Raw genomic sequence first — 23,673 nt, forward strand, 5'->3', positions numbered from 1 at the left:
CCCAAAGGGAAGGAAAATTCCTGTATCTTGTACTGAGATGATGTCTGTCTGACATACTCAAACCTTTCTCTTTCCTCTGGCATACCCAGATTTAAGTTTTCCTTGAGGAAGAGGATGTTCAAAGAGAAATTATGCTCTGAAAGAACAAGTGTGCTCTATGTTACGTGTAATGACTAAATTACTTTTTCCAGACTCGACCATGCATCTGCGTTTTTTTTTTTTTTTCTCTGTTACAAACAGAAGGGCATTTTTAGTCAGCCTGTCAAACAAATTCTCAGGTGGTACATTATGTAATGTAAAACTTTGGCTATGGCCTTTATTTTACATTCTTCCATTTCAGAACAAGATTTTTATTTCTAATGATTTCTCTAACTTCATCCTGAAAAAAATTGAAAGAGTAGATCACATATTGTCATTATACCGATGACTTTCTTTTTTTCTTTTTTCTTTTCTTTTTTTTTCTTTAACAAGACTATATTGTGACAAGTTAAGTATTGGGCCAATCTGGACTATCTAGTCATTGTTCTCTCTTAATGTCCAAATTGAGATGGTACTTGCAACTGAAAATCTCTTACTAGCAAAGCGAGCCATTAAGCATGGAAACTTTCCCATTGCATCAAGAGATCATGCCCTGGGAATTTTTACCAGGGGGAATAATTAATCTCTAAACTCACATGGTGACAGCATGGATTCTTCTCAAATGGAAATTACAAAGTTGCTGAACAAATCCTACTGATACTATTAAATATTACTTATATGATACCATTGATACCATACCACTCCAGCTGTTCTAAGCGGAGTTACTCCTGCTCCTTGTCTGGTGAACAGCCTAAATGTAACGTAGAGACTCTCAGATCTGTTGCATTAAATTTGCATTACTTAAAATAGTTTCAAATCCCTGAACTAATGATAATTCACTTCAGATACTCTACTCTCTCTCTCAAATTATACGGAAATGCTTTTCAAGTTGTTTAACTCTGTATGTTCCCTACTGCCATTCTCATACTTAGGAATTTTAGAAATTACACTTTACAGCATCCTACTGATTTCTGTCAAGTGTGACTAAGGAGTGTCTTTCTGGAAACAAATGGTAAACGTGGTTTAAAACTTTACATTGCATGCTTTGAGTATAATATCTGAAGGATTTTTCTTCTGAGTGCAATGAAATAAAGCAAGTTTTAGCCCTGCAAATTACACTTCAGAAAATGAAAGTGACCCCTTAATCTTTCCTTTTGCTGGGGAAGAGGGGAAAAAAACCCAAATAGATGATCAGTTAGGAGCAAGGTGTGGCAATACTTTGAGTGGAGCAATACTGAGCTCTCTTACTTAAAGGAGGAATAAAGAATTTGAATGACAATTTAGCACTTACAGTATATCCAGTTAACCACGAAGACACAAAGAGAAGTAGTGGAAATTGGGGAATATCATGTAAAAATTAAAATAGTAGGAAAATATTTTGCACTCCAGTCTATCACAGTTAGGCTTCTTTCTCAAGCTTAGTGCTGAAAGGACTCTTAGAACTCGGGCAGTCCCTTCAGTTATGTGATTAGAGGGTTTATCTCCATTCTGAAAGATGAGTGGGTAGCTACATGAGGGGGTAACTTGTGTATTTACAATTTGTCCTCCAGAAATGTGTAGACAAAAAAAGTTAAGAGTCTTCTGAAGAGAAAATCATAGAACAGAGAGACCCAGAAGTGGCTGAGATTCCCAGGTATTAAGAGAAACAAAATTAGAAGTTACTATAATGATAATGCAGTAGTCAGTTTGGGTTTTGACACTGCATATGAAACTTGGATTTATTTCTTTCAGAAGAGTCTTGTGACAGACAGACATTGCTGTATTGCCAGTGTACCTTTGCTAAGCCTGGAAACCTGAGCCTTAGACAGAAATGTTGCTTCTGTTAATTTTGGCTCAAGAGGTGTTGTGAATGGTTTACCTGTGCTTGCAAGGTAAATGTAGCAAATGACATAGCAAAGTTGCATTACTAAAGTTTTAGAAAATAGAAAGGCACGAGGTAATAGTAACAGCCTCCTGTAATTCTAAAAAAGTCATGGTGAAACAGTGAAGCAAGTTGGAACATGCCCTTTTGCTCCATCTCCTTATTCCTTTGTAAAACTGCTGAGTGCAGTACTCTGTAGTTCTTTCTATTGCCCTTGGTTATGTAGGGAAGCTCTACAGGAAGGTTTGCTGATGAAATCACAGCCACTAACTGAAATTTTTTCAAGCTAAAAAGTAACAATGCTAAAGTGTTGTGTTTTCAAGTAGCTCAAGAATATTTTTTGTAGGATCTGGGATGTAAATTTTTGTCTTAGACTGATAACACAGAGTAATTTTTTTCCTGGTAGTTAGCTAAAACTTGCTTTTAGAAAAAAGTTTTGGTGGTGAAAAATAAAGAGCAAACACACTTTCACTCATTTTTATTTGGGAAACTTGTATAGAATATATTGATAACCACAACTACATAAACAATTTCTGTGATTCTTCAGAATGCTCATTTGAATTATCGCCTGTGCATTGTCATGAAGTACAACAGCTAAAATAATAATGAGTAAATCTTGGTGTGTGTGTGTGTGTGCATATATGTACATATAAAAATCCCTATTGCTTGCTGGTAGTTCTCAAGAGAATTAACAAACAAAATTTTCTTTAAGAAGCAGTTTTCTTCCAACACTTTCAGCTTGTAGAAGCTGAGACTATCTTGCATTTCCTAATTTGTTTGTAGTGTCAGGAGTGTGAATTTTACAGCAGACTTATAGGAGATATCCCTGTTCTTGTTAAAGATTATCTACTCCTACGCTTTTTGCAAATAAGTACCAATATTAATAGCAGTAAATAATGATCTAGTAATAATAAAACCCGAGATCATGTTGTAGTTAACAATGAATGCTTTTTTAAGAAGTAAAGCCAATTTTTTGCTGTTGGTGCCTGTGATGATTCTGGAATGACTGATTATAACCTGTTAATAGTTTACATCAAATTAACCTGGAATTTTTATTCCTCAAATTAAGATGGTACAAGTCTAGAACTGTATGCCTACATAGGAGATTTAAAATTTTAAATTCAGCTCAGTGCAAAATTAACAATAATTCCAATTTTATGGAAACTTAACATGCTTTATGTAATTGCTTGGGGTGATTCTTTTGCTGAATAAAGTTTTAAGCCAGACAGTTATAGCTAAAGGTGGCACAGGAATAAATGTTTTTTATTTTTAAAGCACAAACTGTTTTTTAGTGCAATGTAATCTATACCTTTTTAACAGCTTACCGTCTGAAAACCAGAGTAATGTAGAATAGGTCTAGAATTCTTGACTGAAAATGCATGTCATCCAAGAAAAACTATTTTAGACTTTTATGTGGCATTGTCAACTTTCATTGCAGCATAGAGGCTTCAGTGAAGTAGCCTGAAGTATGTGCTTGTTTGCAGAAGTATTAGGTGAGTTAGATGGATGAAACACCTAGGAGATGTTAAGAGGTTTTCTTTTTCTTTCTGTGAGTGATTTCTATCTTCATGAAAATCTGACTTTGCGCTTTCTCTGATCTAAAACTGTGCATTTGTCCAAGTCAAACAGTGAGGTAGGGCTCTCTACTCCCTGGAACCACAAGAGAAAATTGAACTGCTGAATGCACTGGGTGTAAGGCCAGGCTCCAGCAGCAGGAGCAAAATGAAAACAGACCAGATAGACATTTGGAGAGCTGCGTGTGAACACAGCCACGCCAGCTGTTGAAGCTTCGAAGTGCTGTACGAAAGCAAGTACTCTGTAACTTGGTTTGGACTTCAGATCTCTCCTTCCCATCTAATGGAGTGATTGTTTGTGCAATAGAAGTTATTTCCGGAAAGTGTGGCACCTTTTTTGTCTCCAGTGCAGTAGGACATATCATGGCTGCTCCCCGCCTCTCGGCTGTATGTTTTGTGAGTATGAGGGTGGCGAAGTTGGGGGGAAGTTCCTGAAATGTGACACTCCAGCATAATTTACATAAGATTGCAGCTGCCACAGAAAAGCTGGGCTTAGTGCCAAACTATTCTCCATAGACCACGGTCTATTTTACACCACAGCTTTAAACCCAGTAACAGATACGACTGGTGGATTTTGTTCTACTACTGCAGCAGGTTTGGAGACATCCAACCCCAACCCCTGCTCCTGGCCACCCCCCCTCAAGAGGAGAACTTTGGTCTGTGACATATCACCGGTTTTGGGAGATCTTGTTTACTTTCTGGAAACACATTTGGGCTGGTAGGACAGTGATCATAACAGCTAGGGGAATTTAACTTCTGGGACATCAAGGGTTTCACTGTGGACCTGGTAAAGAACTGAGCAGTGATTGGGCTAATCTGAGACATACGGCGTGATGTTTTCACTAGGTTTTAGACAACTTAAAAATACTTGCAGTTGGTGTGTGCCACTAATTATGCTATGGCTGGTGCTGGTAGAGTTGTACTGATGCTCGCTTAACCTGACAGATGTACTTGGTTTCCTCAGTACATGAGCAGTGTATTCAAATTCTTTTCTTCCCTTGTCGCCTTCCATACAGAAAATGCCCTTCTTATTCCTGAAGTTCATGTTTGTGCACTGCTTTGAATTTTTATCATCAGTTTGCAATGGCCTTACTCTTCCTATGTCATACTCCTTAGTGATAGCAATAGCTCCTGTTCACCTTAACAGAAAATTTGAAGTTTTTAAAATACCAAATTGCAAGCAGGAACTTAGTGCTCTGTGTTGGTTTTTTTTAACGTTTTGGCAGCTACTGCAGCAGTCAGATTAGTGCAACCTTCTCTGAAGAAGGTTAGATACTTTGATCAAGATGTCTCTATTAACTGTTATCAGATGAAATCTTTTCCTTAAAAACCCCACACCACTACCTCTGCAAAAAAATGTTTATGTTAATCATACTGATTATTTAGTGGCTTTATGGAAAAAAATGAAAATTATTTCCCATATAAAATTTTGGTTTTAAAAGTGCTGAAAAAAATTACAGACTTTTTTGACTACTTCTCTGTCATCTCAGTAAACATTTCTTGTTTTGTTTTTCATGTTCTTTGAAATAATTTTCAGTGTGCTTGGAAAATTCACTCACCCTAGATGAAAAAAACTTTCCAGGGCAAATACCTTCAGCTCTCAAAGAATCCTTGTTTGATGCTAAAGTCATGTTTGCAAAATCCTGGCATCTTATTTAGATCAAAGCTAGTGTTTGGAAGGGTTTTCTTATTTATGTTTTTATTTATTTAAATATCTAATAAAACTTCCAAGCTCTTTGTTTGGAATCAGAGGAGAAAGTGGAGCCTGACAAGAGGCATTTGATACCCAGAAATGATAAGAGTATGAGAATACAACCAAAGCTGTCTGGTAGGGTAGCAGACTGCACAGGAGAAACAGAAAAGAAGGAAGAGAGCATACACACAGGTGGCTCAACAAATACGGGAATTTAGAGTTGAATTCCCAAGTCAATATGTAGATGAATTTTTCAAATCCACTGAACAAAGAAGATTAAAATTTTGTTCCAAAGTTCTTTTCAAAATTTAAGACCACAGAAAAGAGGATGTTCCTCTATGCACGTTGTCATTCAGGTTGATCAGAAAGAGTATTTTACTACTATTTAGTTAATATCTCTGGCACTCACAGTCCACCCCCAGGTATGTCCAGGAGTGTCAGCAGGAGTGGTTGGATTTGTGTTGTGTGTCCTGCTGACTCAGTAGTTTCCACGTAAGTGCCAGGCCTGTATGTGGGTAGAAAGAAACACCCCTCTTGCTCCATCCCTGCAGAAAGGCAGCAGCGTGGGGTTTGGAGTGCCTGTTTGTGCCCTGCAGAGGCTCCGACAGCTCGGGCAGCACATTACCCAAGCAACTGCTTCCCATCTCTAGGAAACTGCCAAACACAAGACTGCAAGCTGGATTCAGTCTAAGTCATGCTGGTGTAGCTTACTGAACAAATACTTCATTCATGATCAGCAACAAAGTTTGCTGTTTACCAAACACTTTCAAAAGAATCCAGGCTATATCTTTCTTCGGCTTAATTAGCTATTGGCCAACCGTAGTAACAGTTCTGTAAAACACGATGAATCTAATGCTGACTGTAATAAAGTACAGTAAGTACCATGCAATTGTCTTATTAATTTTTATTGCAGAGGGATGAATAGGTGTGGCATTGATGCCTTTCACTCTTTAATGTTTGAGATATATACACAAATTAAAACCTTCTGGAATCTAATTATCTCATAAGGGATCAGAGTCTTCGATTCTTAGCCCCTGCTTGGAGTGAACATATCCCATGCATTCCAGAGATATGTTGAGCACTGTATGTAAAGAAGAATGCCCTTCCAAAAGAAAAGATTAATTTATTAAGATGTTCTTAATAGGTTTTGTTGAGGTATTCCTTTTTTTTTTTTTAACCTTTACAAAATAAATTTCAAATTTGGTTAGGTCAGAACTGAAAATAATTTTGCAAGTTTCGTTTACTCCGTGTGTGTTGTGTGTGAAGTCTCCCCCACCCCATACAAACAACAGAATAATTTGACTTATTTTACTACTGTCAGCAGTCTGCTGTTGAGGAGAATCTGTTACTGCAGTGGTTGAGGGTATCATGGGACAACACAGGTTTACACGCCTGCCCATGCAGTGCAGTGCTCAGCTGCTTCTCAGTAGCATGTAAGATCTGCAGATGCTATCACACTGTAAATAAATAGCCCGGCACATTATCGTTAATAGGTTTTTTAATAAACATCAACAGTATTTTTGGAGAATGTTTATAATTGGGGAACAGATTCAGTGGTTTACATTTGAGGACTGGGAGCAAGTTTGAGTTTCCTTAACCTTAGAAAAGCCTTAACATGTCCACCAAAATATATCTGCTTCAAAATTAATAGGATCATGAAGTGTGTGTTTATATAGTTACTCTATTATCAAAACCAGGTATTAATCATCTCAATGTAGAAAGGTACTGTGTTACTCAGAGAGTGTCTTTGTGCTCTGTTCCTAAAAAAAATTATTTTTTTATTAACTTCTAGGACCCTTCAAAGTCGTACAAGAAAGCTGGAGAAGTTGCAACAGTTGAATTACATGTGGAAGAAGGTATACAAGTAGAAACAAATCCTTTATCTAAGAAAGTTTCCCCATTGCACTCTGAAATGACAGATTATATAAAGTCATCTCCTCCGACTCTTATCAGTAGCCATAATTCTGACTTAAAGGATAGAACACAAATTAACGGAGCAACAACTGTAACAGAAAAATTGGCTCAGCTTATTGCAACTTGTCCTCCTTCAAAGTCTTCCAAAACGAAGCAGAAGAAGCCCGGAAGTGGAACTACATCTGGTTTGGTTAAAGACTCTGGAAAGAAGCTACCAGGAACCATAACTGCAAGTGGGTTAGTTAATAAAGATTTGGTAAAGAAATTGCCGGGATCTGGTATTGCTGTTGGATTGGTTAACAAGGACTCAGGGAAGAAGCCATTAGGGATTGGTAGTGCAGCCATATTGGTTAACAAAGACTCTGGGAAGAAGCCACAAGGGATTGGCCCATTAATTGGATTGGTTAACAAGGACTCTGGAAAGAGGCCACCAGGGATCAGCACTCCGACTGGGTTAGTTAACAGGGACTCTGGAAGGAAACAGCCAGTGACCAGCTCTGCAGTTGGATTAATCAGCAAAGATGTTGGGAGGAAGCTTCCGGGTATCAGCACTCCAACTGGATTGACTAATAAGGAGTCTGTCAAGAAGCCAGTAGGGATTGGCACTCCAGCAGGATTGATTAACAAGGATGCTGGGAAGAAGTTGCTGGGAATAAGTAGTCCGACAGGATTGGTTAACAAGGATTCTGGGAGAAAGATGCTAGGGACTGGCAACACAACAGTTCTGAGCAACAAAGACTCTGGAAGGAAGACCCCAGGGATCGGCAGCCCAATTGGACCAGTTAACAAGGATTCTGGGAGGAAGATGCCAGGAGTTAGCAGTCCGGTGGGATTGGTTAGCAAGGACTCTGGAAAGAAGCCAACAGGAATCAACGGTCCAGTTGGTTTGGTTAACAAGGACTCCGGAACTCTGAAAGCAGACTCTCTTATGCCTGCCTCGGAGCCCTTTAAGCTTCCTTGCAATTCAAACCTCAGTAGCCTTGAAAGCCATGAAACTACAGATTTACTGAAGGAAAATACTACTATCAAAACATTTGAGAAGCATATTATGAGACAGAATAAAGAAAGTATCTTGGAAAAATTTTCAATTCGGAAAGAAATTGCTGACGTAGGCAAAGAGATGTTTAATGAAGGAATCTGCGTTCCACAGGATGCTTACTCAACCAGTGAGAAAGGGATTTATGAAACATCTAAGCATGAAAAACAACCTCCAGTATATTGCACTTCCCCAGACTTCAGAACAGGAGGTGCTTCAGACGTATCGACAGCAAAGTCCCCGTTCAGTGCAGTAGGAGAGGGAAACCTCCCATCACCTTCACCCACAGTGTCTGTTACCACCTTAAACAGGAGCCTCTCGACAACGTCGTCACAGTTAGCATCTAACTCATTGCATTTAAGTTCCACAGCAGATATATTAGAAGGTATTTCAGATCAGATTGGCAAAACTCAGTTTTCTTCTGACAGTACACTTCTGAATATAAACAGAACATTGAACCATACTCTGAGCACCGATTTTAAAGGTGCTGATAAAGATTTAACTGATTCAAAAGCTACTTACGTAGAAACTTCAAGAAGTAGTCCTTCTACAGGGAAAAAGCCCATTTTGGCAGCTGAAACAAGCCTTCATGCTACTGTCACCCCTTCAGTAGTTAGTTTTACGAGCTTGTTTAGTAGCAAGCAGTTCTTAAAGATCGGTGCAATAGCTGCATCGGATAAATCCTGCCAAGGAGCAAAAAATCTGAGCCCTACTCAGCAATCAAAACCTTTAAAGAAAAGAAAAGGAAGGAAACCACGATGGACTAAAGTGGTGTCCAGAAACACATGTCGACCTCCAAAGGGTCTAGAACTAGAAAGGTCAGAGCTTTTTAAAAACATTTCATACAGTGCACTGTCAAGCAGTAATTTGGAGCAGGCCAAATTCTTGAAAAATATAGGATCGTCTTCATTTGTGGAGCATGAATTTGTCAAACATCAGTTGCCAAAACTGAACGAAGCTAGCGGACAGTCTCTTGCACTGTTAGCCGAGACTGACAAACAGACTCAAAAGTTCTACAGTGCTCACAAACAACCCTCTAGTTTGTGTATGTCAGATGATTTCTTACCTGACATGTATAAACCCAAAAGAGGAAGACCTAAATCGAAGGAGATGCCAGAGCTTGAAGGTCCCCCCAAAAGAACTCTAAAGATCCCAGCATCAAAAGTCTTTTCAGTGCAGTCAAAAGAAGAGCAAGAACCTCCAATTTTGCAGCCTGAAGTAGAAATTCCCTCCCTAAAACAGAGCTTATCAGGACAACCTTTTCCTAAAAAGAGAGGGAGGCCTAAAAGACAGATCAGGTCATCAATTAAAATGAAGCCACCTATTCTTTCTGTGGCACCTTTTGTTGGAACAGATAACTCGAGCAAGATAGGGTCTGAAAGTGATCAACACCGAAGTGGGGATTTTTTTGAGAGAAAAGACCAGCTCCGAGGGCCAGAAGAAGTCCAGAAACCTAATATTTGTAGCATGACTGATTTGGAAGTAGACTCAGACAGAAAAGTTGCCAAGAGAAATAATGGCCAGTTAATGAAAACAATTATTCGAAAAATAAATAAAATGAAAACTCTGAAGCGAAAGAAACTTTTGAATCAGATTCTGTCTAGTACAGTGGAACCAAATAACAAAGGGAAAGTGCAATCTAAACTCCACAACACAGTGTCAACTCTTGCTGCCACATTTGGTTCAAAATTAGGCCAGCAAATAAACGTCAGCAAGAAAGGAACAATTTACATAGGAAAAAGGAGAGGAAGGAAACCTAAAGCTGTCCTGAATGGCATTTTAACTAGCAGTTCTGCCAGTTTGACAGTTCTTGAGAAGTCTGCTCAACAAGCTCCCGGTACGTCACTAGGACAAGTACTTCCCCATTTGCTGCCTTCAACAGCCAGTAATTCAGAGATTCTTCCATCTCCAGTTTGCTCCCAGTCTTCTGCAGTGAGTGGGGGACAGAGCCCTGTCAGCAGCGATGCCGGATTTATTGAGCCCAGCTCGGTGCCGTATTTACACATCCACTCCAGACAAGGAAGTGTTGTTCAGACACTTGCGATGAAAAAAGCTGCTAAGGGAAGGAGGAGATTGTCTCCACCTACGTTGTTGCCAAACTCTCCTTCTCACTTGAGTGAGCTGACATCACTGAAAGAAGCCACTCCTTCCCCAGTGAGTGAGTCTCACAGCGATGAGACGATCCCCAGCGATAGTGGAATAGGAACAGATAACAACAGTACTTCAGATCGAGCGGAGAAGTTTTGTGGGCAAAAGAAGAAAAGGCATTCATTTGATCACGTTTCCCTTATTCCACCCGAAACTTCCACTGTTTTAAGTAATCTAAAAGAAAAGCATAAACACAAATGCAAGCGCCGCAGTCACGATTACCTTAGTTACGACAAAATGAAGAGACAGAAGCGAAAAAGGAAAAAGAAGTATCCTCAACTTCGAGGTAGGCAGGATCCAGATTTCCTCGCCGAATTAGAAGAATTAATAAGTCGATTAAGTGAAATTAGAATAACCCACAGAAGTCACCATTTTATACCCCGAGATTTACTGCCTACCATTTTTAGGATAAATTTCAATAGTTTCTATACCCACCCTACTTTTCCTTTAGATCCTTTGCACTACATTAGAAAACCCGATTTAAAGAAAAAGAGAGGCAGGCCTCCAAAAATGCGGGAGGCTATGGCAGAAATGCCTTTTATGCATAGTCTCAGCTTTCCTCTCTCCAGTACCGGGTTCTATCCCTCTTACGGCATGCCTTATTCCCCTTCTCCCCTTGCAGCTGCTCCCATAGGCTTAGGTTATTATGGAAGGTACCCTCCAACTCTTTATCCTCCTCCACCTTCTCCTTCTTTTACTACCCCCCTGCCACCACCTTCCTACATGCATACAGGCCATTTGCTTCTCAATCCCACCAAATACCACAAGAAGAAGCATAAACTTTTACGCCAGGAGGCTTTCCTCACGACAAGTAGGACTCCACTCTTGTCAATGAGCACGTACCCCAGTGTACCCCCTGAAATGGCTTATGGCTGGATGCTGGAACATAAGCATAGACATCGCCATAAACACAGAGAACATCGTTCTTCCGAACAACCCCAGGTTTCCATGGACACTATAGCAGCTAATAGCTCTTCTAGAACGGTCCTGGAGTCCTTGAAGCGCTACAGGTTTGGGAAAGAGGCTGTTGGTGAGAGGTACAAACATAAAGAGAAACACAGATGTCACATGTCTTGTCCACACCTGTCACCTTCAAAGGGTTTGCTGAGCAGAGATGAACAGTGGGTCAGGAGAGAGCCTTCGGAGTCTAATTCGTTAGCACTGGGATTGCAGACACCGCTACAAATAGACTGTTCAGAAAATTCCCCAGGTCTGTCCCTAGGGGGGTTTACTCCGAGCTCTGAGCCAGCCAGCAACGATGAACACACAAATCTCTTCACAAGTGCAATAGGCAGCTGCAGAGTCGCAAACTCTACCAGCACCAATGGACGTAAAAAATTAACTGACAGCCCTGGACTCTTCAGTGCACAAGACACCTCGCTAAATCGACCTCTCAGAAAGGAACCGTTGCCTTCTATTGAAAAGGCGCTACAGCCACTGTCAGGTAAGGGAGCTTTAATTGTGTGTACTTTCCTACGAGTCTTGCTGGTTTATGCTGTACCAAATGTGCGCTAGGAAGGGAGGGCAAGTACAGCTTTGGCTTTGTAGGAATCGTTCTGTGTTGAATTTCAGCACTCTTGCTTTTGCTCTGGAGTGTCTCTGTTCCGTTAAAGCACTGCTCCGTGCTTTTGGGCCAGACTCAGGTAGTGTCTCCTCCAGAGCTGCTTATGGGATTGTGTAAGTACCTCTTCCCACCAGATTTTTCTTGCTTTGTTACAGCAGTATATATGCTAAGGATGCTTTCTCATGAAAAGGTCTTTTCTTTTTCCTTACAATTTTAACTTTGTGGAGAAAGGAATTAAGATTTCTCACAGTTTTTGATAAAGGCTGTAAAGTTTCTATTTGTTTGGAAGTTTGGTTGATTTGGTTTAGACTAGCTATTGGTACTACTGTTACGAATAACATTTGCATTTAAGAAAATGTTTCCTTTTTCTTTTGTAAATTCATTTTAGTTATTTTGATAATCTCTACTACAGTATAGCTTTCGATCCCTGACTCGAGGCCTCTAGCAGTACCTCAGAGCAGTTGCTAAATGATGCTGGGAATGCCTAAAACCAAACCTTGTAATGACTGCTTTATTCATCGCTGGGAACCTCATCTTACATAGCCTCAAGCAAAACTGAAACAGAACTAGCTGAGGCTGTATATACAGAAAATTGCTCTGACGCTGTCAGAGGGTTGCTGTTTAAGGAAAAGATCTCCATTGTGAAACTGGGAGCTTTGTCGTTTGCATGATACTAAGACAAAAAAATCTAATGTGAAATCTAGGACTTGAGGAAGCTGTGTTATACATCACTTTCCCTACTGGCTTAAGTGTCACTTCATACTGTACTGTATTACTACAGATGTTTGTGGGAATAATTTTCACATTTTATCCACTTCTGTCTTAATTGCCATAGACACGTTAGTGAGACCACGTAACAAAGATGACCTGCAAAAGACAAAAGTGGGGCTTGTGCTCTTACTTGCTTACTTCTGATGTGTAAAGGAAGTCAGATAGCTTCTCCTCCCTCCCTCCAATGCTTGCCTACGCTCTCCCTTGAGATTTAAATCATGAGTCCAAAATGACTTGACTAATATTTCACAGACCAAGAGCCAAGCAAACAACCAGCTACCGGTGTTGAATAATAGCTCCTCACGTTCCTTTCTCTCATCTTCCTCCTTTTCTTGTGATAGTCCCATCCTAATGACTCTGCCACCTCCCTGCTCTGACTATGTACGTTTTTTTCTAGGAGGACTTTTTTAGTTTTATTTTGGCATTTGGGGGGTTTATGTTTTACTTCTTTATTTTAAGGGCAGTTGAAAGTGGCTGGATTCTTTTACAAGTTCATATTGCTTCATACTGTTTCATATTACTAAAACTACTTGGGGCAGGGGGGAGTCAGAAAAAAGCAATAAAACCATGAGATTGCTTCTCCTGCAGCAATGGAAAGAAAAATTCAAAGTGCTGGGTCACCACAAGGGTTAAATTTGTCTCTGAGGAGTGAGGAATTGGTTGTGGTAGCTCTGGGAATTTCCTGAGGATTTCCATTACAGTGAATGATCTGGCTTGCGTTTTTATGAGGAACAACCTAATTAAGGGAAAAAGCAGAGATGTTTTAAGCTGAAACCTGCTGGTGAAGGCTCTGAATCACTCTCGCTCTTACAGTACATTTGACTGGTTCCTCAGATGCTGTGTATCACTTCCAGTAAGTGTATTTCCCACAATGGATACCAGCTGGGTTTATTGTGAGACTGGCTTTTTCAGCTCACAATTCATCTTCATTCACAAGGAGCTCCTCATGCCCCACATCACGTGCGGGCAGTGTATCAGAAAACTTAAAACTGCGTCGAGGAAAAAGCCCCAATAAAACAGCTGGTTGGTTGGGTTTTGAGTTTGGTTTTTTTTTTTGAAGGGCAGCGTCAAGTTGCGTGTTGGGTTTTGTTTTTAGCTGCAGTGCTGAGTTGTGATTCTGAAACTATCCCTGTAGAAGACTTAAGATGGTTTTGTGCACTTCAGAAAAGAGCACAGGTGGGGAAAAAATCTGTGGGGCATCAAAGATTGTCTGTTTGTTGAACCAGACACAATTTAGGTGCATGATGGAGAGAACACTGAATCAGAGCAGTTAAAAGAAGTACTCAGAGACCAGCATCGGGCAATGCCTTCTAAAATTGTTCTGTATGATCCGTATATTCATGATCCTTCATTGCAGAGTATCCCATATGGAAAACACGCTGCTTTTCCAGAGGCTTTTGAACATAAGCCTTGCCTGGTTGAATTAACCGACAGATTCTTTCTATGATATTAGCTGATGGTAGGGGTTTTCAGAGATTGCCTGTGTCCACATTTTATTAGAAATATGCATATTTTGGCAAAGAGGACTCTAGTGAGGGTCAGTATTTCACAGGAGATGGAGTTTAGATGGAGTTCACGTGCTTGTGGGCTTGTTCAATACAGACAGTGCGTACGCACAGTTAGGCCGACGAAGGTCGCGAAGGTCTAACATTTTGTCCTTGAGATTTTTGTAGGGTGCTGTTACCTGTTCATCTGAAGTTCACAGCAGTCTTTAGTAAACCTCAGCAGCTTCACACCCCCAGTTATTTCAGACAACTGATAGCTTATCGTAAACTGGTCTGGGCGTGCTGCTCACAATTCCTGGAAGGAAAGGGAAAGGAAAACAAAACCAGCCATTCAGTGGGGCCTGAAAAAGTCTTTGCTGCCTTCATCTAAAACTAAAGGACGGGTTTGGGGCGTGCAGTCGCAGCTGAGGAGGTGCGTGGGCCTTGCGTGGGGCCGGGAGAGGAAAACCCGCGCTCAAACACGAGCGGGCGGGGGCTCCGCGCACCCGCGCCGGGCAGCCCGGCCCGGCCCAGCGCCGCCGGCCCGGGGCCTCTCGTCGCCGGGGGCTCCGCTCCCGGGGCCGCCAACCGGGCGGGCGGCCCCGCGCTGTGCCGCGGGCAGCGGCGCCCCCTACCGGCCGCGCCGCGCTGCTGCCTCTGCGCGGGAGCCGCCGCGTCCGGCCGCGGGCGCGGGGGCATTTGGGGGGGGGGGTCATACAGGTGCCGCAGAGGAGCCCCCGGAGCGCGGGCTGGAAACCTCCCGGTGGGCAGGTGCGGTGAGAGGAACCGGCACTGGGGTGTGAAAGGAGGAGGAGCACCTCCGGGGTACGGACATCAGGCCCTTTGCCATCCAAGCCGTCCTCCAAATTCCTCTTTTTTTTTTCCTTCCTATTATAACCTATTCCTCTTAGAATTTTTTTTTTTTTTTTTTCTCTGAGGTCCCAGGGTATTTAATCTACACTTTATTAAATCAGTACCTCTTGTACTTCCTTAGTAAAAAAATTTGTTCTGGAATAAAAAACCCCAGTTGACTGCTCTTTCTAATATTAAGCAACTGTGTGTGGTCTGCCTGCTCGGCTCCACTGCAGCTTCCTTCTGCCTGGGGCTGGAGGGACAGGCAGTGCAGAAACCCTCTTTAAGAGCTCGCCAGCACCATCTCTACAGCAGGATGCCATGCAGGAAAATCAGAAATCTTCACCAGGAATATGATTTGCAACCTGGGACAATGTCTGGCAGCCTGGTGATGGTGCCCTTGTTGAGAAGAATTAATGAAAAAGAAAACTATTCCTCTGCCTCTTTGAGAAGTTGGAATATTTAGAAAAGTGTTATTATGTCCTCTATCAGTCAGACAGATCTTGCACCATGAGCTAATAACCCCCGTGTTTAAAAAAAAAAAAAATCCAAACTTTGAGGCAAGACAGGATCTCAGTGGAGATTTTCCTAGAGATTTCTGGTAAATCAGTTTGGTGCATTCTAGGATTCTCCCATCATCTTACGCTGTAGGATCTCTATTCAGGCATTGAAGCAAACGGTCGTTTGCATGGATGTTAATTTGTGGCCTTGATTTAGAGCATAACTTCAGCAGCCCACTCTTGTTTCCTTGGAGTCTGGTAGTAAGGGAAGAGATCAGAACTGAACATGCAGCACTCAGCTAATTTACCACAAACAATATTTGGAAGGGAAAGAATGAAAATCTATTTTTAAGCATGCATTCTAGATTTCTATCTTCTAGATATTTTTGTGTTGTGCATTATTCTCATTGCACGCTCATGTGCAATTTTGCCTACCTAGGTTTTTATACTAGTATCTGAGTTTTTAATATATCAGCATTTTCATAATTGGAGCATGCAGATTTTTCTGTGAAATTTTACCAAATCCCACAACCTTTGCTTTCAAGAGTAATTGAGATTCTCTAAAAGTTTAAGTTCTAGCAATTAAAACAAGTTTCAGTAAGAAAATGTCTATATATCAGAAAGAAAACAGAAATAAGTCTTTCTTCATGTTATCAGCAAATATGTCATTACTTTTTTTGTCCCTTAACCTTTTGATAGTCAGGAGATTTCTATAGCTTTTTAAAAATTGTTTTTAACTTAAGTCATGGTAATTGTGATTGCCACTGCCTGATGACATCTTGCAGTGATAAACCAATATCTAATGATTTAGCAAATAGTAGCAAGTCCTGTGCATCCAAAACACATAGTGAAACATGTCTTGCAGGTGCCTAAAATCTGCTAATGCACTATACTGGTTTGTGTGTAGATAATCATCTCTCATTTGTTTAGACCCTGGAGGTCATACATATTTGCCGTGGCTGATCAAAGCAGAAATATTTTTTTTTTTGGTGACAGGATCTTAAAAAGGAAAAGGTAACGTAGAAGAGGCAAATCCAAAGTAATATTTTTTTTTAAGTATTTTTTTTCTAGCTTTTCAGCTTTCTGCAGTTAATAGTGTCTTACATGAAGCAGTTCTGCATGAGGAGAGAAGAAAAATGCTTTTACAAAGTGAGGTGAATTGAAGATGGGCTGACCTGCCAGGCACAGAGGGTTGTCATCAGCACCAGGAAGCCCAGCTGGAGGCCAGTGCCTGGCAGTGTACCCCAGGGGTCCATACGGGCCATCTTCACTGATGACCTGGAGGATGGGACAGAGTGTGCCCTTAGCAAGTTTGCGGATGATACGGCTGAGAGGAGTGGTGGATACACCAGATGATTGTGCTGCTGTTCAGAGGGACCTTCACTGGCTGGTGGAATGGGCTGGAAACTCGGGAGGAACAGCATCTTGGGCTGCATTACGAAGAGCATTACCAGCAGGTCAAGGGTGATGATTATTCCTCTCTACTCAGCCCTGGTGAGACACATCTGGAGTGCTGCGTCCAGTTCGGGCTCCCCAGTACGGGAAGGACGTGGACATGCTGCAGTGAGTCCAGTGAAAAGCCACAAAGATGACTAAGGAATTAGAGCATCTGTCATACAGAAGGGCTGGGAGAGCTGGGATTGTTCAGCCTGGAGAAGAGCATGTGTAAAGGAGATGTACCTGACGGGAGGGAGTAAAGAAGAAGGAGCCACGGTGTTCTCAGCGGTGCCCAGTGACAGGACGGGAGGCGATGGGCACACACTGAAGCACAGGAAATTCTGTTCCTACATAAGAAGAAAAGGTGTCTTACTGTAAGGGTGGTGGAACTCTGGGGTGTGGAGTCTCCATCGTTGGAGATGAAAATCCAAATGAACGTGGTGACCCTGAGCAGCCTGCTCTAGTTGACCCTGGCTTGAGCAGGGTAGTTGGTCTCAGTAATCTGCAGAGGTCCTTTCCAAACTCAACTGTTCTGTGCAAATCAAGGAATGAAGCTAGGGTGTTCATTTGAAAGCAGGAGTGTAGGGGGGTTGCTTTCTTTTTTTACATAAAAGCTAATACCCTGATGGTATTAAGTGGCATTTCCTCATGGCTTGTTTACTGTCCTGCCTGTGCCATTAGCCTGTGAGAAATTCCTTCGTGAGGGTCCATTTCTGTCCTTCTCCACCTGTGTGCATCATAGCAAGCAAGTGTTCCTAAAGATAACAAGAGTAACCTTAGTCTGAATATTTAGTATCTACAGTGTGTTGTATTGGCACTACCAGACTGAAATGATTTTTTTTTGTGTGCTTTTCTCTTCCCTGATGTGCTTTTCAGGCACTTTGCCAACACAGGACAAACCTTCCCAGAGGCAGTCAGAGAGCACAAATTGCAGCCCTTCCAGAAAGAGGTCAACATCTGAGAGCACATCTTCTACAGGCAAGTGATATTTGGTGGCCTTGTTTTCGGGACCACTGCTATACTCAGACCTGTGCTGCTACAGACAACTGAGACAGCACTGCTGTGAGAACTTTAACAGCAACAGTGTGTTCACAGAGATACCATGGTTTTCCACTTTAGATTTTAGGATATAAGTGCTGCAAATGGGGTTGGAGAATAGGGAACCTGAACTGGTGCTTATAGAAGCAGCTGCAAAGGGATGGCAGAATGGAGGTTGGTTCCTCATCAGGTTAAATCAGTCTTCATGAAACTCAGTGCTTTAATGCTAGCAAGATGTGTGACACTACAGTTGATCTATGTGTTAGATGAACAGATTAATTCCTCCACAGGGAAGAGCTTGACTTCTGTGCTGTTCTGAAGGCAGATAGTTTTGTGCCCCTGGGTAGATAACTCTTAGCGTCAAGACAGGGTGTGCTGCTCTGTTTTCTCCATAGCGTGTGAGGATTCTGCTAAGGTGGTGGAGGATGAGCAGCAGCTCATCCGTGTCACCACTGATGATACAGTTGTGAATGACCCTAGGCCGGTCAAAAGTAATAGTAGGAGAGAGGTACTGAAAGGCATGGGAAATCTGGCAGCATTCTCACCAGTTCTGTCAAATGAGGACCAGGTCTCTACACAAAGTTTTCACGAAGTTGAGCAAATGTACACCAACAGAACACTGAGGGAGCTGGCTTTCTCAGCCATGGGGTAACGTACCGTGCAGGTGGCTGCTTGAAGAAACCCATCTTTGTTCACTTCATGAGGAAGGGAGGGGTATTCCTGATGTGTTTTGAGCTTTCTTTTTCAGAGTTGTGCAGTCACACTGTCTGTGAATGCATGTGTTTTGCGCTCTGTCACATTTTCACACCTGCAAAACTGTTGAATCCGTTGACCAAATTGTCAGAGGGAAGATCTGAAAATTTTCATTTCCTGTATATTACTGGCAAGTTGTCAGCCATGTAGTAAAAACAGACCCTGAGGAAAATGTGATGTGAGCTTACCTGTAATTGGCACGAAAAAATCTGTAATGTTGACCAGTTTTGTAAGAAGCCCAGCTGTAGAAAGAACTCCTGTTAGCAGAATTCAAACATTTGTACACACTGAAGTTGATTGCACATTTGTAGTAAACATCCTTAGGGTTGGTACTTACAGAACTAGTTACGATTTCCATGTAGGAAGAATGTGCCAAAACTATTTCCTCCTCCCTTTAAACAGATATTTGCAACAGACGCTTTATTCAGCATATGCTAACGAAAGGCATCTGCAGTGAAGAAGTGTTCTCTCTTTTTCTTCTCTGTTGTCAACCTTTCTTTTACTTATTTTAAAGGGGCAACTGCAATCAGTGTAAGTCTGTGTATAGGAAGGTGTTAAAAGCTCAGGCGTATTTTGTGCAGGAGAGCATAGGAATGAAATGAATCACAAGTTTATCAACTTCAAAGTCATCAAACTGATGATGCAGTTGAAAAGACCAGTCTTTGTTATATTTTCTGTAGATCTGGAATGCATGTGGGATTTCAGTGCATTTGTCAGAGAGCTGCTTTGTTACCAAGGGCTACAAGTGTGCCTGACCAGGGCTGCAGCTGTTTTGGGGATCACAGCCTTCAGTTGTGCCATCCTTTTTGGATCAGTTTCCAAACAGAAACTCTAGTTCAAGGACATCCATTAGACATTGTGGTCAAAAGTGTTGTGTATTATAGTTTGGTTATCACTGGATGGTGCAGCTGTTTACAGAGCTCACCGTGCTAAACAGACTGTGTTTGTCTGAGAAGCCCTCAGCTCCATCCTGATGTGTATTTAAAGACCATAAGAAAACAAAGGGTAATTTATCTTTATTATTTCATCTAGAATTGAAAGTGTAAATCCTTCCAGTTCTTTGAGAGTTGTTCAGCTTGCTAGGTTTTCCAAGTGATTATAGTTAGGCTTACAGCAGTGACCCAACCACTGTTTCTCTGTTCATTTTTCACCCTGTAAGAACATTGACAGGAGGATTTTTAGAACTTGTTATGTTGACGATTCCTTCTTTAAATTGTGCACTCTCTGAAGCATGTTTTCATTTGCACTTAACAAATTCATGACTTTGGAATCTTAATGAGGAATACATTTCTTCAGAGTACCACCACACTTGGACTAGTGAGCACTAGGACTACAAAATACTTATTTTAAACTGTTTGTGCTTTATCTTTGTCAGCAAATGCATAATTTCCCTCCTGTCAAGTGACAGAAACCCTTTTATAAAAACATTTTGTTGTCTTCCCTTTAACAGTTACCTTTACACTAGTACATGCTCTTCAGTCTACAGCCTAGGACCCACTAGTTTAAGTAGATCTAATCTATATAATTGGCTGCAATTACAGTAACATTTTGTAAATGCTAACGGACAATTGTGATACATTTATGAGAAAACAGCATCCATTTTATTCCAGAAAGAACAGGGTTTCTTCTGATTAAATGTTATCACTAAGAACCAGCAGGGCAGCTTTGGGAAGCTCTTAGTTTGGAACAAATCCCTTTTTAATACGGCATAATCTATATGGTTGACCTGGAAATTCTCTTTTTTCACATATTCGTCTGCAGCTCTAAAGCTTATAACATTTAGTTTAAAAAGTGAGATCTAACTTCACTTTGTGTGTAAATCAGAGTTTCACTTTTGTCCAGATATTTTGATTTACCTTTATCCGAGCCTGTACTTTATTGCAATCTATTCTGTCATCATTATGTTTGTATTTTTGATAAAGAAACTGCAAGAGCAATGAAAAAGTTGTTTCAGTACTTCCAAATGACAAAAAAGAAAAATTAGTTTAAAAATGTTTCAAGTATTGCTCCATTTTTTTTATTGGTATTTAATTTTTCTGTGTGCAGAGGGCTTCTTACTTTTAGTGTTAAATAGAAAAAAAGGCTTGAGAAGAGTTCTAGACTGTACACAGGGAATGTCCTTACTGCTCTTTGCTATTAGAAGCAGGGGACTGCATGTGAATAAAGAGAAAATAATTGTATGTTAAAAGTGATGATATAAAATTTAGACTTTGGGCTTAGTTGCATCGCTGTGTCCCTTTCCCGTTAGAACGTGTGTTACAGAGGTTGGTGTCTTGTTGTTGAACATTCCAAGCAATTACAGGATCTAAAAGGCAGTCAGTCTGTGCAGCTATTGTATGAGCTTCAACAAGGCACTTGGGCCACAGCCACCCCCTGCATGGCCACAGGCTCGGGGAGGGGTGGCTGGAGCTGTCTGGGAGAGAAGGGTCTGGGGGTTCTCAGTGACAAGCAGCTGAACAGGAGCCAGCAGTGTGCCCGGGTGGCCAAGAAAGCCAACGGCATCCTGGCTTGTATCAGCACTAGTGTGACCAGCAGGAGCAGGGAGGTGACAGTCCCCCTGTGCTCTGCCCTGGGGAGGCCACACCTGGAGGGTTGTGTCCAGGTTTGGGCACCTCAATCCCAGAGAGATCTCGAGGGGCTGGAGCGAGGGCAGAGGAGGGCAGCGAGGCTGGGGAAGGGCTGGAGAATCAATCCTGTGAGGAGGCAGGGAAGGAGCTGGGAGTGTTCAGTGTGAGGAGGAGGAGGCTGAGGGCAGCCCTCATCCCTCTCTGCAGCTCCTGACGGGACATTGCAGAGAGGCTGGGGCTGGGCTCTGCTCCCAGGGGATCAGGGACAGGACAAGAGGGAACGGCTGGAAACTGCCCCAGGGGAGGGTCAGGCTGGGCAGGAGGAGAAAATGTTTCCCAGCAAGAGTGGTCAGAGAGCGGAACAGGCTGCCCAGGGAGGGGGGAGTCCCCATCCCTGGGGGGGTTTCAGGGCCGTTGGGATGAGCTGTGGGGGGATGTGGGGTAGGGGAGAACTTTGTAGAGTCGGGCTGAGGGTTGGACTCGCTGATCCCGAGGGGCTTTTCTAACCGGAATGATTCTGGGTTTCTATTTTAATTCCAGCTTTGTTTGATTATATCTCAGGTCTGTTTCAGTGTATGTATTTTTGTTTGTGTTTCAGTGATCGGGGTACCCGCCCGGGGAGCCAGGCTGGCCCCTGCAGTTGAGGAATCAGTGGATAGCTTACTGCAGCGCATGGCACAGCACGAAGGCCAGGCTACTTTGGACAAAACCTTAGAAGCAGTCATTGCTAACGTGTCCGTTCCACCATCAGCTAGTCCTGCTCGAAACCACAATAGGGAGAGAGGTCTGGGGAAACAGGACAGCCTCGTGGCTCCAGCAATTCCCAGCAGCTCCTGCAGCGATAGTATCTCACTCCTGTCAGACAGACTGCCAAACAGCTACTCCCCACATCACCTCAAGAGAAGCGTGGTTGAAGCCATGCAGCGACAAGCTAGGAAAATGTGCAATTATAACAAGATCTTGGCAACAAAAAAAAATCTTGACCACGTCAATAAAATTCTGAAAGCCAAAAAGCTGCAAAGGCAGTCACGGACAGGGAATAATTTTGTGAAGCGCAGGCCAGGTAGGCCTCGGAAATACCCGATGCAGGCTGTCGTTTCAATGCAAGCTTTCCAGGCAGCCCGACTGGTCAGTCAGGAGTTAGATAAAAGAGAAGAAAGCAGCAGTCCCTTACACCTTGGACCTGATACCATCACAGATGTGATTGAAGCCGTAGTGCAAAGTGTGAACTTGAATACAGATCATCGAAAAGGCTGGAAGAGAAAGAGGTGGCTTGCAGAAGAACAGGCCAGGAAACGACAGAAGCCTTTGCCAGAAGATGAGCAGGAGAGCAATAAGAGGTAATTCCCTTAGAATTTTGTACCCTCAGTGTAGTCATTATTGATTTTATAACATTTCAATCCATGACAGAATCCTACTCTAATGAGCTCTGCTTGTTACATTTGTTTTTATTAAGGAGTTCAGTTTAGAGGGAACCAAAATGTCAGTTTTCAGTGTGCTTAAGGTCTTCCTAAGTTACTGAACACACCCCAAAACACAGTAGAACCTCAGGCAATCTAAAACTTTTGGGTTTGTGCTTGTGTCTCAAGTGAAGCAAGTTTTATGGTTATCTTGGTGAAGAATACTTTTAACAAGCTGGTACCAGGTTTACTGATGAGATATTATAGCAAAGATTGTTCCTTCATCCTGGGCAGAAGAAGGAACTTTTAAGAGTTACATGTGCAGTGAGAATCTGAAAGTGTCACCTGTATGCATTACAAACACTTACAAGCAACACAGAATGTCAGGTAGGATCAGTTCATATACAGCAAATAAAGAGTAAAACCAAAGCAGCAAGGGGGAGTTAACATGTGTGCCTGTGTGATGGCTGGCTAGTAAAGGACCACACCAGAAATCAGTCTATGGTCTAATCTTCACAGGCTTATCCCCAAAGTCATCAATACGAACAGATCAAACTCTTCCAGAAGTCTTCCTTTGTGTATTTTCAGAATAGTTCTGAAAAAAACCCATCCATTTGTGTTCAGAAATAAATACAGGCATTTAGAGTCACCGAATGGTGCTGGAACCACATGTTCAGAGGTTGTATTGTATGGCTCTCCTGAAGGCTAAGAGAAGGTTTACCACATGCTATTTTTAGAGTACAAAAGCAGATAACATAAACCACCTTCTAAATTACTCAACCGAGGCTCCAAGGGATAAACTTTAGAAGTACAAACAACATTCTTTTTGTAATAATTAATAATAACATTACTATAAAAAGATTGTACGTTCCTTATGATTATGCTTAACCACCACTTGGCTATGATCATTCAATTGCTTTTTTTTAAATAGCCAAGACATGTAGTAATTCAGAAACATGGACCTTTTTTTTTTTTCTGCTGACCAGATTATAGGGAGGAATAA

General features: G+C 41.9%; 1 protein-coding gene across 2 annotated transcripts in view; it reads left to right on the plus strand.

The window, feature by feature from the left end:
• Positions 1 to 23,673, plus strand: part of ASH1L (ASH1 like histone lysine methyltransferase) — a 63,891-nt gene that overhangs the window by 9,760 nt on the left and 30,458 nt on the right. The window contains exons 3-5 of one of the 2 annotated variants that reach the window (XM_074929287.1): positions 6,999 to 11,748; positions 17,789 to 17,890; positions 21,869 to 22,610. In XM_074929287.1, the coding sequence (XP_074785388.1) occupies positions 6,999 to 11,748; positions 17,789 to 17,890; positions 21,869 to 22,610 (5,594 nt within the window). The remainder of the gene's footprint in view (positions 1 to 6,998; positions 11,749 to 17,788; positions 17,891 to 21,868; positions 22,611 to 23,673) is intronic. The other variant, XM_074929288.1, reaches the window with a different exon arrangement.

This window comes from Athene noctua, chromosome 29, assembly GCF_965140245.1.
Source record: "Athene noctua chromosome 29, bAthNoc1.hap1.1, whole genome shotgun sequence".
In the NCBI taxonomy this organism is placed as follows: domain Eukaryota; kingdom Metazoa; phylum Chordata; class Aves; order Strigiformes; family Strigidae; genus Athene; species Athene noctua.